The sequence below is a fragment of the Chiloscyllium punctatum genome, chromosome 52 (assembly GCF_047496795.1).
Source record: "Chiloscyllium punctatum isolate Juve2018m chromosome 52, sChiPun1.3, whole genome shotgun sequence".
Lineage (NCBI taxonomy): Eukaryota > Metazoa > Chordata > Chondrichthyes > Orectolobiformes > Hemiscylliidae > Chiloscyllium > Chiloscyllium punctatum.
Window position 1 is genome coordinate 20,393,177 of NC_092790.1, and position 14,180 is coordinate 20,407,356.

The 14,180-nt window shown below is 43.9% G+C and overlaps 2 protein-coding genes across 2 annotated transcripts in view; both read left to right on the forward strand.

Moving 5' to 3' along the window:
• The first annotated feature begins 1,459 nt into the window (after window positions 1–1,459).
• LOC140471011 (histone H2B 1/2-like) lies at window positions 1,460–2,354 on the forward strand. The gene has a single exon (XM_072566919.1). It carries the CDS (start codon window positions 1,470–1,472, stop codon window positions 1,845–1,847), a length of 378 nt encoding a protein of 125 aa, XP_072423020.1. The 5' UTR covers window positions 1,460–1,469; the 3' UTR covers window positions 1,848–2,354.
• Window positions 2,355–2,988: 634 nt separating this feature from the next.
• Window positions 2,989–14,180, forward strand: part of LOC140470642 (uncharacterized) — a 52,609-nt gene continuing 41,417 nt past the window's right edge. Inside the window, exons 1-2 of the mRNA XM_072566678.1 lie at window positions 2,989–3,374; window positions 9,956–9,962. Coding sequence (XP_072422779.1) covers window positions 2,989–3,374; window positions 9,956–9,962 — 393 coding nt within the window. The remainder of the gene's footprint in view (window positions 3,375–9,955; window positions 9,963–14,180) is intronic.

A 14,180-nucleotide genomic window follows, 5' to 3' on the forward strand; every position in this document is an offset into this window, starting at 1 on the left:
GCAGAAGCTGACAGGAACAGGTTGATAACTACGTTGACATATTCCCAACACAGAAACTGACAAGGTAGTACTGATAAAAGCAGTCCTACATTCACATAGCAGAGACTGATATGGCTAGACTGATAATTACAGGCAAACTAATTGAGCATAGAGTCATAGAGATGTACAGCAAACATTCTCATAGGAAAGACTGATAGGCACTGCAGTGGTAATGACTTACACATTCTCACAACAGCGGCCTTTTGGAATTGAGCGATAATTGTACGAACGGAATCACTGACAGATACAGATTGATGACTACACTCACACGTTCAGATATCAGAAACTGACAGGGACAGATTGTGAGAGAGTAATAATCATTCACCTCCTGAAAATTCACATGGGCAGATCAAAACCCGCATTCCCGTTTTACACAGCCACGAACGAGAGGTAAACTAACCCTTAACCAATCTGAAATTCTGAACAAAATATCATTCACAGTATAATAGTGATAAAACAAATAACATGAGATTGTAAAATTCGCACAAGTACCATGTTCAAAATAACCTTCAATAAGTGACCAGTTCAGAATGAGAACAAATGACTTGTGACCAAATAAATTTCAGAGAAAATCCCCATAGCAAAGTTCATAATGAAAAAAAATCCTGCTAGAAACTGAAATGGACCAAATAATATCTATTCTAATGTAGTGCAAAGTAAGATTTTAGGAACTGAAATATTGGCAGGACACTGCTGACACTGATTGAGGAGCTGAACAGACAGAGAATAAAATTCATGTTGTCAGCAGAAAGCAAAAGACACAGGTCACAGTACATCAGTTCCCTTTAGTCATTGAGGTAATCAGAGTAGAACTGACAATGATACACACGCTGGCAGCAATTCTGAGTAATGTATGAATACCTTGGCTGATACCCATTGGAGATTTGAAGAATTGGCGAATAGATAAGTGAAGGGAGTTTACAGAGTAGATGATGGTAGGATGTCCTTCATTTTCAGAGAATGTGCAGCAAGAAACAAAAGCAAAATAGAATATTCCTTAACTCCCATTTTCCTCCGACACAATGCAATTGTCAAGTAGTTCCATTATTTCCAGAGTAAAACCCACTCCCTGTCAGATTGCAGTGCATTTTCTCACTTGACAACAAATGTGATGCCATTTTAAAATGGAAGAGAAAAGAAAACCATTATCTAAAGATGCAGAATACATTACAATTAGAATCTCACATTTTAGAGTGAGCTCGGAATTTGATCCCTTCACAAAATTTCAGTTTGTGTTTTTGATGCTATTGTGGATCTGTCAGGATCAGACCAAATTAACCAATCAAAGAGAAGATTTCATGCCTACAAAGTAGCCAATCAGCAATCAGGATATCCCCAATCCCTCATTAGCATTGATGACGCCGTCAGTCTATAAAGAGCGAGCTCCGAGCCCTCTTTCCCTTATTCTGTGTCTGACAGTGAGTGTCACTATGGCTGAGGAAAAGAAGAGTCAAGTTGCCAAGAAGGGCGCGAAGAAAGCGGTGAAGAGGGCGCCAGCGAAAGGCGGCAAGAGGAGGAAGCGGACCAGGAAAGAAAGTTATTGCATCTACATCTACAAAGTGATGAAGCAGGTTCACCCCGACACCGGCATCTCCTCCAAGGCCATGAGCATCATGAACTCGTTCGTCAAAGATATTTTCGAGCGTATCGCGGGGGAGGCTTCCCGCCTGGCCCATTACAACAAGCGCAGCACCATCAGCTCCCGGGAGATCCAGACCGCCGTGCGGCTGCTGCTGCCCGGGGAGCTGGCCAAGCACGCCGTGTCGGAGGGTACAAAGGCGGTGACCAAGTACACCAGCTCCAAGTGAAGGACCGCACTGCACTGAAACACACACATCCACAGCCCAAAGGCTCTTTTAAGAGCCACCCACAACTTCACTGAAACAGCTGAATCATTGTTTGTGTTTTTTAAATTAATGTTTCTACGAGATTTGTGTTTTATAAACGTTCGGTCAAGTATTGAGTGATCGCTGACCCGGTCCGCGCCTTATTCTCTGATACGTTCATGTCTCTCTCCTGTAGTCCCTGCCTGGGGAGAGAGATCATGTTAAACGTCACTGTCATTTTTCAGCTGATTGTATGTGTCCTCGTTACTCTGTTAATCGATCAGTTCTGGAGCTACAAACCCCGGTGGGGCATGAACCCTGAGTTTCATCCCCATCAAACCAAGTACCCCCTAGCACCGACCGGCAAACAGAAAAAAAAGTTTCCCTCTGAGTCCGATTTTACTTTATTTATTTTTAATTTCCAAATTTCCGCACGGGTGTTGTCCGGATGCAGAGCCTTGCCAATAAAACTAGAACAGCTGCAAAAGTGGTGGAGGGAATGTGGAGGTTATTTTTTGTACCGATCTATGATAGTGTGCAATAGGGAGGGTAACTTTAAAAAATTCTCGAACGATCGTGTTCACTACGAATGCACTGACTCGGGAGAACGTATTCTCATGTTGTATCAGTATATCGGGGCGCTGTTGAAATGTGAAGGAAATGATTAGTTGCAGAGTTTGGCGCCTTTTTTGGGGTCCGCTTATGTTTAATGTTTGGAAAATCCCAATTCAAGATCAGAAATGGACAAGTTCCAGTAGGTTAGGGAATGAGGTAGAGAGTTAATGTAAAGGGCCCACTTTTCATGTAGAAGTAAATTATCTCCAGTATTTGTGTATTCTTCTGTGTTTAAAATGCTGACTTTTCGGTATATATTGGCGGGCTTTTCAAATTGGAAATAAGCGGTTGATGATTTAGCGCCGGTACTTTCCGCCCCCCTCCCCGTGCCCTCTCCGGATTGGGGAATGAGGCAGATATCGGATTGGGAATTGAAACAACATTAGGAGGGGCTGAACAATGGGACCAATCAGAAACGGCCGCCCCACCATCCCTCCCGAAGGTATAAGAGGCCGCGATGTGGGCGGGGTGTAGTATTCTCTCTGAAAGTGTCTGTGAGATTGTGACCATGACTGGGAGAGGAAAGGGCAGTGGGAAAGGTCGCGCCAAGGCGAAGTCTCGGTCGTCCCGGGCTGGCCTGCAGTTCCCGGTGGGCCGTGTTCACAGGCTCCTGAGAAAGGGTCACTATGCTGACCGTGTGGGTGCCGGAGCGCCGGTCTATCTGGCTGCGGTGATGGAGTATCTGACGGCTGAAATCCTGGAGCTGGCTGGTAACGCGGCCCGGGACAACAAGAAGACCCGTATCATCCCCAGGCACCTACAGCTGGCCGTGCGCAACGACGAGGAGCTCAACAAGCTGCTGGGAGGGGTGACCATCGCTCAGGGCGGGGTGCTGCCTAATATCCAGGCCGTGCTGCTGCCCAAGAAAACCGCCGCTGCGGGAGCCGCTAAAAAGTGAAGAGAGTATTGTTGAATCTGACAACCCAAAGGCTCTTTTAAGAGCCAGTCACAGCATCTGTGAAAGGAGCTGAACACTCCCGTCTGTCGGATTGAATTACCTTCCTTTAACTGATATCGATATCCTTTAACTGCCTTATTCGATACTGTACTGTCACTGTGTGTGATCTAATATGGGGTGGCACAATGGTTAGCACTGCTGCCTCACAGCGACAGAGATCCGGGTTCAATTCCTGCCTCAGGCGACTGACTGTGTGGAGTTTGCACATTCTCCCCGTGTCTGCGTGGATTTCCTCCGGGTGCTCCGGTTTCCTCCCACAGTCCAAAGATGTGCAGGTCAGGTGAATTGCCCATGCTAAATTGCCCATAGTGTTAGGTAAGGGGTAGATGTAGATGTGGAGGTATGGGTGGGTTGCGCTTCGGCGGGTCGGTGTGGACTTGTTGGCCCGAAGGGCCTGTTTCCACACTGTAATGTCATGTAATCTAATCTAAATATGAAACCTTTCCTCATGGCCGTTCACCGTTTGAGCCGTAGCGTGAAAAGTTTATCATTGGAATATTGATACAACGCAATTTTAAGAGTGCTCGGAGTACATTATTTTTATTGCTTGTAGATGTTTAATTATCGTCTTATTCCTCCGTGTCTTATTCTTGGATGAGTTCCTGTGTAGGGTCCTTTCCCTGGCCGGAGACAGGGATGATAATGGAGGCAACAGTCATTTTTCAGCTTTTTCGAGTTGGTCAAGTTTGCTGTTTAATACGGGACCATTTTCGGGAGCTACCCGCCCTTGTGAGGTATGACCCTGATTTTGATCTCTGGCAAACAGAAGAAGTGAGTCAACATTAGAGTGGTGCTGGAAAAGCGCAGCAGGTCAGGCAGCATCCGAGGAGCAGGAGAATCGAGATTTTGGGTAAAAGCCCTTCATCAGGAAAGGCTTTTGCCCGAAACATCGATTTTTCTGCTTCTCGGATGCTGCCTGAACTGCTGTACCTTTGAAGCACCACTCCAATCTCCAGCATCTGTAATACCCACCTCTGTCAAACAGAAGTGCCCTATCTTTGAATTCCACGGATAGATTCATTTTACAGTTAAATTTCCCATACACCGAGGGTGTTGTTTGACTGCACAGTGCTCTGAATGGGACTTTCTGCTGTCGTTTAGAAGGTTTCAAAATGAACTGGGATCAAACCAGAACAGTTGTCTCACTGCAAGGGTCAGTCAAATAGCACAGAAACAGATCCTTCTGTCCAACCAGTCCATACCCAATATAATCTCAAACGAGATGAGTCCCACTTGCCTGTTCTTGGCCCATTACCCTCCAAAATCACAACAGTGATATACTTATCCAAATGTCTTTTCAACATTGTGACTGTGCCCACGTGCATTACCCCCTTTCAAAGTTAATTCCACACAATCTATGATTTGGAGAGGCCGGTGTTGGACTGGGGTGTACAAAGTTAAAAATCACACAACACCAGGTTATAGTCCAACAGGTTTAATTGGAAGCACACTAAATCTCTTGGATTATAACCTGGTGTTGTGTGATTTTTAACTTTCCACACAATCAATACTGTTTTAAAAAAAAAACTTATTTTAAAATATTTTTCCTATTACCTTAACAATGTGTCTCTTAGTCTTGCAGTCTCTTACCATAGAAAAAGATACCTACCGTTACCTTTACCTTTAGCCCCCATGATTGTCAAAACTCTATCACCCATCAAGATCTTAGGCTCCAGAGAACAGAAGTCCCAGCCTATTCTTAAAATGGAATCTTTCATTCCCATCAACATCCTAGCAAATCTTTTCTGAACCCATTCCAGCTCAATAGTATACTTTTGATAACAGGGTGACCAGAACTTAATATGGTAATCCAGAATAGGATTCATCAACATCCTGTACAACCTCAATATGACCTTCCAACTCCTGTACTCCAAGGGCTGAGCAATGAAGGCAAGCACGCTAGATGTTTTCTTCACCACATTGTCGACATGTGAAGCACACTTCAAAAATATGCAGCTGGCCAACTAGGTCTCTCTGTTCAACAGCATTACCCAAGGCCCTATTTGTATAAGTCCTACCCTTGTTTGTTTTATAAATATGCAATGCCTTAATAACTCCATCTGCCATTCCTCACACCATTGACTGATTTAATCAAGATTTGTTTCTAATCTGAGATAGCCTTCACTGTCCACTATACCAGCAATTTTGATGACAGCTGGAAAATTACTAACCATACCTTCTGTATTCTCATCTAAATCATTTACATAAAAAACAAACAAAAGTGGACCCAGCACTGATGGGGTGGAACATCATTGGTAACTTGCATCTAGTCTAATAAGCAACTGTCCATCTCCTGCTGTTATGCCAATTTTATATTCAATTGGCACACTCAACCTGAATCCCATGTAATCTAACCTTGCTATTTAGTCTACCACGCAGAATCTTGTAAAAGGCTTTACCAGACTTCAAGTCAATAATGTTTACCACAGTGCCCTCAATCTTCTTGGATACTCCCTCAACAATCTCAATCAACTTTGGGAAACATAGTTTCCTTCTACAAAACAATCCTGACAATTCCTAATTATTCCTTGCCCTCTCCTACCACTCCTCCCCAAACCATACATTTGAATCCTATCTTTCGGAATCACCTCCAACAATGTACCCATCACACAAGTCAGACTCACGGGTCTATACTTCCCAGGCTTCTCCTTACATCCCTTCTTAAAGTAATGGCAAAATATTACCCAATATCCGATCATCCAGCACCTCACCATAGTTACAGATGATACAAATATTTCTGCAAGGGGCAACACAATATCCTCCTTAACTTACCACAATGTCCTGGGATACACTAGATCAGGTCTCTGAGATTATCCAACTTTGTGTTCAAAGACCTCCAGCATTTCCTCTTCTGTAATGTGAACTCTTTTCAAAACATCAATATTCATTTTCCTGAGTTTGCCTGCTTCCCAGTAAAAACTGATGGGAAAATTCTTTTTTTTTTGCCTCTCGCATCTTCTGAAATTCAAACAGAACTGCAGAGGCGAACCGGATCTGCTGGTAACAAAATGGCCCATGTCTGCTCCCACAAAATGGCTGACAAATGTCTCCCCTTAGGACATTGTCATTAATGGCTGTGAGTAATCTATTTTGTCCAGGGCAAATGAGGGTACTTCTGAAAACTTACTAAGTTTCACACATAGGCATAAATGTTTTGGTTCCATGTATCTATGCTGGAAGTCTTTGAAAACAGACCTAAACCTAACTAACCAGAACAGAAAGCATTCTTACAAATCTTATAGCAACTAAATGTCTTTGGTATTTTTAACACACATAATTAGAACAATGGGGAATATGAGAGGAAAAACAGAATTTCATAAAGAAAGCACATGAGATACAATGAATAACAGAACTCAAACTGAATCACAGAAAAAGCCAACCCGAGAGGCCTGAAGGAGTCTAGCAATTAACTTTGGAATGTGAATGAGGAGGATGCATAGAAAGATGGCACAGATGAGTGATTAAAGTATCTGTTCAATACCATGAGGTCATGGGAAGCTGAGGCCTGTTAAAGGAATGCCTGTCATTGATTCGGTGTTTTATAAGATTGAGCTTACGAAGTATGAGGGAGGATCATAGTGATCACGTTGTATGCGATTGTTATCAGCAAATTTATGAAAGTACTGCTTTATGTTATAAATTCAGTGTGTGTCATGATCTCCCTTTCAGGGCTGGTCTCTGGAGAGGATCCTTTGTCCCTGCTTTAACTGGGTTTTGCATGAGTAAACCTCCATTTGCCTGAGTTCTGCCGGCCTCCTGAGTTTGTCTTCCTTTTCAGGGGAAAAGGCTCCAACAACAACATCAACTACCTCTTTGATCTTTAAGGTATGCTACTCTCTTTCTCTCCCTCATGGTTAACTTGCTTTGAATGAACTTGTAGAATTTCTTTGAATTATGTATAACCTTATCTGCCAAGACTATCTCATATGATTTTTGATTTCCTAATCTCCCTCTCAAGAATGCCCTTACTTTTTGCATACTGTTCAAGAGATGCATTTCGCCCCAGTTGTCTATGTCAAATATATGATTTATTTGTATTTGCAAATAAAACATTGACTTTGCTGCTCCTCTGATGTTGTGCTTTTCCAGTTTCATTTTTATCAACTCTGACTGTGCTTACTAAAAACCTTACATTTATCCATGTTATATGCTTTTGCCCATTGACTTCTCCTCAACACAATCACAATACATCTTCTTTCACAGCTAACTATAGGCCAGCACAGTCGCTCAGTGGTTAGCACTGGTGCCTCACAGCACCAGGGTCCAAGGTTCAATCCCAGTCTGTGCTCTGGTTTCCACCCACATTCCAAAGATGTGCAGGTCAGGTGAATTGGACATGGTAAATTGCCCATAGTGTTAGATGCATTAGTCAGAGGGAAACTGATCTGGATGGATTACTCTTCAGAGGGTCGGCGTGGACTAGTTGGGCTGAACTCCAGCTGATTTGCAAGCTGAGAACATAGAACATTATGACACAGGAACAGACAATTCAAATCCATGCTGACTTTGTTTGGTCCCAATCTTTTTTTCGCAGACATTCTGCAAGTTTTTTTTCTCGCAAGCGGAGTGGCCTATAATACCCAGAGTATCTCTAACTTACTTTTCAAATAGATTGGCTAACACACAATCTGTGGAAATATTGCAATGTCTATGGTATCTTGGAACATGACCATTTACTATTTCTGTGACCACTATGTTAAGTACTCTGGGATGTGGATGACCAGGCCCTGCTGTTTCTCAGCTTCAATCGTATCCATTGTCCCAACACATTTTCCCAAACAACACTGAAGGGCCTGTTTCATTTATCCACATTATATTGCTTTTGCCCATTGACTTCTCCTCAACACAATCACAATGCATCTAGTGGGTGGCACGGTGGCACAGTGGGTAGCACTGCTGCCTCACAACGCCAGAGACCCGGGTTCAATTCCCGCCTCATGTGACTGACTGTGTGGAGTTTATACGTTCTCCCCGTATCTGCGTGGGTTTCCTCCGGGTGCTCCGGTTTCCTCCCACAGTCCAAAGCTGTGCAGGTCAGGTGAATTGGCCATGCTAAATTGCCCGTAGTGTTAGGTAAGGGGTAAATGTAGGGGTATGGGTGGGTTGCGCATCGGTGTGGATTTGTTGGGCTGAAGGGCCTGTTTCCACACTGTAATCTAATCTAATCTTTCACAGCTCACCATCCAACCCAGTTTTATGCCATTTGTCAATCTGGAGATATTACATTTAGTTTCTCCTTCTAAATCATTGTGACTATATTGTGAAGAGTAGGATTCTAATCATGATTCTTGCCATGACTCCTAGTCACTGCCTGCCATCGAAAAAATGATCCATTTATTCCCTCTACGTGTTTTCTTTCAGCCAACCAGTTTTTAAAATCCATCTCAACACCATGTTCTTTATTTTGTTTTATGTGAGATTTTGTCAAAAGAAACATCCACATGACACCATCTGCTTATCACCTCTACTCCAGCAGATTTGCTAAGCTGAGAACATAGAACATTATGATACAGGAACAGGCATTTCAAATCCATGCTGATTTTGTTTGGTCCCAATCTTTTTTTTTTGCAGACACTATGCAAGTATTTATTTCCTACAGGCTGAGTGGCCTATAATTCCCTGATTATCTCTAACTTGCTTTTCAAATAGATTGGTTACATTAGCTAACCCACAATCTGTGGAAATATTGCAATGTCTATGGAATCTTGGAACATAACCATTCTCTATTTCTGTGACCACTATGTTGAGTATACTGGGATGTGGATGACCAGGCCCTGCTGTTTCTCAGCTTCAATCCTATCCATTGTCCCAACACAATTTTCCAAACAATACTGATTTGTTTCAGTTTTTCCCTCTCACTGAACTCTGTGTTCCCCAAAATTCCTGGTGCATCATCTGTGTCATCCTTTGTGGTGAGAGAACAACAGTTATGTATTTGGGTGGATAGCCATTTTTGCTCCCTATTATGGATTGCCTCTTTTTGATCATAAGTGACCCATCTTTGTGTTCACCAACCCATGTTTTCTTCCATTTCTTCTTTACACATTTAGCAATACTTTACCAGTTAGTTTCTTTTTCAAAACTGCAATCTTAATCCAGTCCTCATTTTCTCTTACTTAATCAATTCCCTTTATCGCATCGTTTGCTGAATTTTAAATTGTGGCAAAAGTGAGGACTGCAGATGGTGGAGATCTGAGTCAAGATTAGAGTGGTGCTGGAAAAGCACAGCAGGTCAGGCAGCATCTGAGAAACAGGAAAATCGATGTTTTGGGCAAAAGCCCTTCATCAGGAATGAGGTTGGGAGCCTTCATGGTGGAGTGATAAATGGGAGCGAGGTGGGGCTGGGGAGAAGGTAGCTAAGAGTGTAATAGGTGGATGGAGGTGGGGATGAAGGTGATAAGTCAGAGAGGAGGGTGGAGCGGATAGATGTGAAGGAAGATTGGCAGGTAGGACAGGTCATGAGGATGCTGCTGAGTTGGCAGGTTGGAACTGGTGTAAGGTGGGGGGAGGGAATGAGGAAGCTGGTGAAGTCTACAAAGTTGATTTTAACCTTACTGCGAATCCTATTGTAAGGATGCCCACCTTGAAGAAGTTCTCCTCCTCTCTCCACAAAGATCTCAGTGAGTTTCTCTCTGACTGCAACCCCCAGGTCATCTCCTCTGCCCTGAATTCTGAACTATTCCCAGGCTTTAGGTCTGTCTGTTTATTTTCTTCCCAATTTGTATGCCTGTTCTTGGCATCAAATAATATCTCACAGAACCCTAAAGTTTTGTTAAGTTTACAAATGTAATACTAAAGTTGTGTAAATTGTAAACCTTTCCAAACTCAGGGCAACCTCCATCTGAAAAGTTAAATGCAGTTGATGTAGGGAGACATCAGCTTGATAGAGGGCAAGTTTCTCTCTGAGCCACACACCATAATAACACCCTTTCCTACACTGTCACCGGATCAAGGTGCTGGAATCACCTGTTCATGGCATTCTGGGCAAGACATGGACAAAAGCTGTTCCAGAAGGTGGATCACCACCGCCTTCTCAAAGGGGAATAAATGTGAGGCTCAGCCAGCGACGTCCACATCCCCAGAGTGAATAAACAAAAGTATACAATACATCACAAGGTTTCTGTCTGCAGCGTGCCTCACACTGACATCTGTTGTCCACGATAAACTCAATCGAGGCCTAGAGAGATTATTGCGCACCCCTGCTCCAGGTCTGATTTTTGCACACGTCTCCTGAACCAGAAACAGGGACGAACACTGTGATGCAAGACTCTCTCCTACAGTTACACTCTGCCTTAGTAAGAGCGTTCCACTTATTTCATTTGTGTTACTATTTTCCACTTATGTTACTTTCTTAAAGGAATTAATATTTGTGGATGAGGGTCAGCAGGATTACATACCACAGTTAACATAAGATCAGACGTGATGTTATTGAATGGGGGAGCACAGGGGATGGGCCGAGTGGCCGCCAGTGTCTCCGCCCCCTGATCAGATTGTGAGAGAGCCGGAGGGAGGAGTTATTAACATGACCCGGGAATGGGGTCCATTGGAGCTTCCTAAAGGGGCAATGTCCCAGCTTGAAACCTTCTCTGCCCTTTCCCCCACAGCCCCAGTTCCTTTGGTCAAACTGGGAGAAAAGGGAATTGGGGAAAATGACCAATTGATGTTTGTTTCTGGGAATCATTGGGAAAGGCAGCGCATGCGTGATGCCGTCACTCCTCCAGCGCAGACTGTTCCCGAGTAGAGGAGCGCATGCGTGAGGCCCTCCCCCAGCGCTGCCATTGAGGAGCATTTACTCAGTGAGTACAAGAGGTTTGTTTGAAACAGACCGCAATGGAGAGATCAGCGCCCAGGGAAGGGAGGGAACAGCAGGCTCCTTCCAGCAGCACATCGGGATGGGAGCCTGGGACACAGAGGGGGCTCCGAGAGCGGGATTGATTCGGGGTGAGTTCAGGGAGAACCGGGGGCTGTTTGTAAGAGGCCGAGCGGAGCAGGAACTGGTCCCGGAACTTGGAGTGAGTGGGCTGGGGGGAAGAGAGAGGCCTTTCTCGGGCTGTGTGTGGGCCTGCTGAGGGAGGCAGAGCGGGAAGAAGCTGCTGTGGGACATTCTTGGGGTTTACAATCCTCTGAACTCTGAGATGTCATTGTTTCCCCCTGTTTGTTGAGATTGTGCAGTCAATATCGGAATCGCAGACCGACTGGAGCAATGGGTCTTTTAAAAGGAGTGGGTCTTGGAAAAAAATAAGGTACAACACCGTTTTTTCTCTCTCCAACAAGTCGAGTATTGGGAGTTTCATATTGAACTGTGTGAGCATTCCGGTGGTGAGTAGTCCCATTCATGGAGCTGTGCAGTTGTTGCTCAGTTTCTCCATCTCACTCAGTTGGTATCGAATCATATGAGAAACAAACACAATCTCCAGACAAAGAGCAGCTCAGTGCATCAATGGAATCAGATCCGTGGTTCTGGTTAAGTTGCTGGCTTATCCGAACGAATATGCAATGAATGTGACATTGATCAATATTGCCAGACTCGCCTCATGTTGATTTACAGGTGATGTCTCTCTATCTTCCTCCAGACAAATACCTGAGGGACTAAGACACTGTGATACTTCCTCAGTTTAAAGGGAAGTGTGACCAGCTGCCTCGAGGAAACAGCAGGTATGTAGTCCATTGACATTTACACTTACACCAGTTTTGAAGATAGATAAACTGAATCCTCATCCAAAATAGACACTCAGGAACAGCATTATAATCTGCATTTTAATGATAACATTTTTTACAATGTAGATAAACAAATAGATCATTCTGTTACATAGTCTCAACAACCATCCAGGAGGTAGCTACTAAGTACAGAGATGGAGGGAAACTGTGCTCATTAACAGTTTCTCTCTCTCCATTCTCAGTGCACATCACCCCATTTCCAATAAGTGTCATTATTCACAGTCATCAAGTCACAGAGATGTACAGCACGGAAACAGACCCTTCGGTCCAATTCATCCATGCTGGTCAGAGATCCTAAACTAAATTTAGTCCCATTTCCCAGCACATGGCCCATATCCCTCTAAACCCTTCCTATTCACATACCCATTCAGGTGCCTTTTAAATATTGTAATTGTACCAGCCTCCACCATTTATCCATGATTTTATAAAGGTCCCTCTCCAGGGAAAACAGCTCCAGCCTATTCAGCCTCTACCACTAACTCAAATCCTCCAACCCAGATGAAGCACATTTACACGGAGTTTATCTGTGACTGAGAAGGACAGCATTAATCTTTTACTGAATGGTCATCACAGACAGAGACGACAATTAAATAATGTGATTTCCAAACAGTCTCTGCAAAAGTCTGAGTTTTTCTCACTCTTAAATGACCTCCTAGTGGTCGCCCATGCGCTACTCACAACACCTCCCTTCTATAACCAACTGGCAATACAACTTCATACAGTTCTGCCCATTTCTCATCAGCCTGAATATGTGATGGTCTTTATTTCTTCATTAAGACATCATTTTTAAAATAATATGCAGGGATATATTCGGATTCTTTTTCTATGTTGGCTTTTTGGTACAATTGCTTTAAATTTTCACCTTTCTTCTGTAACTTGGTTTATTTATCTCAGCTAAAGATGTCTGCTTTGTCATCTATCTCTTCCCGGTTTGTCTCAACCATCTGATCAACCAGGGTCTCTGCTAATTTCACTTCAACTTTCTTATCTGTACTCTTTGATCTCTCCTGTTTCAGCTGGTGACTTTTTCACCACACAGTCAGGAAGATTCCTGGGATATATGTCCAGCAATAATTCAGTTGCCTGAGTTTTCACTGGCTTTTCAACCACAGTAGGCAGCACTCCTACCAGTGAATCAACAATATCATTAGCAAGGACACATTGTATTCCCAGAGCTGAGAGTTTGTCCACTACTCCTACCAAACTTCTCTACTCTTCACAGGAAACTGAGTGACAGACAGAGCAGGGCAATGTCTTTGATCATCCAGCTCACTCCAGCCCCAACTGTATCTGGCACTGAACTTTTTCTCCCCAAAGTTGACTGTTCCTGTCCAGAGGAGCGCATGCGTGAGACCCTCCCCCAGCGCTGCCATTGAGGAGCATTTACTTAGTGAGTGCAAGAGGTTTGTTTGAAACAGCAGGCTCATTCCAGCAGCACATTGGGAGGTTAGCCCCCCCAATACAGAGGGGGCTCTGAGACCGGGATTGATTCGGGGTGAGTTCAGGGAGAACCGGGGACTGTTTGTAAGAGGCCAAGCGGAGCAGGAACTGGTCCCGGAACTTGGAGTGAGCGGGCTGGGGGGAAGAGAGAGGCCTTTCTCAGGCTGTGTGTGGGGCTGCTAAGGGAGACCGAGTGGGAGGAAGCTGCTGTGGGACATTATTCTGGTTTTTAATTCCCTCAACACTGATGGGAAGTCTTTATTTGGCTTCTGTTTCCAGCTGTTTGTTGCGAATAGACATTGAAGTGTTGGGAAACAAAGGGGAGTGTATCTACATGTGATAAAAGTGCCCGTTGTTCTTCCTTCAACAGTTAGTGCTTTTTAGGAGCTAAATATTGAACTGTGTAATCATTCTATTTTTGGAGCTGTGCATATGTTGGTTAGTTTTCTTTCTTTCATCTGAGTGAACTGTTTCAGAATTTCGCAAACAGAAAAGGACTGGCAGCAGATCAGTGTTGCTTTGGAACCAGACCTTGCTCTGTTTAAATACAGAAGTATCATGATCATGACCTGAATGTTGTGTTG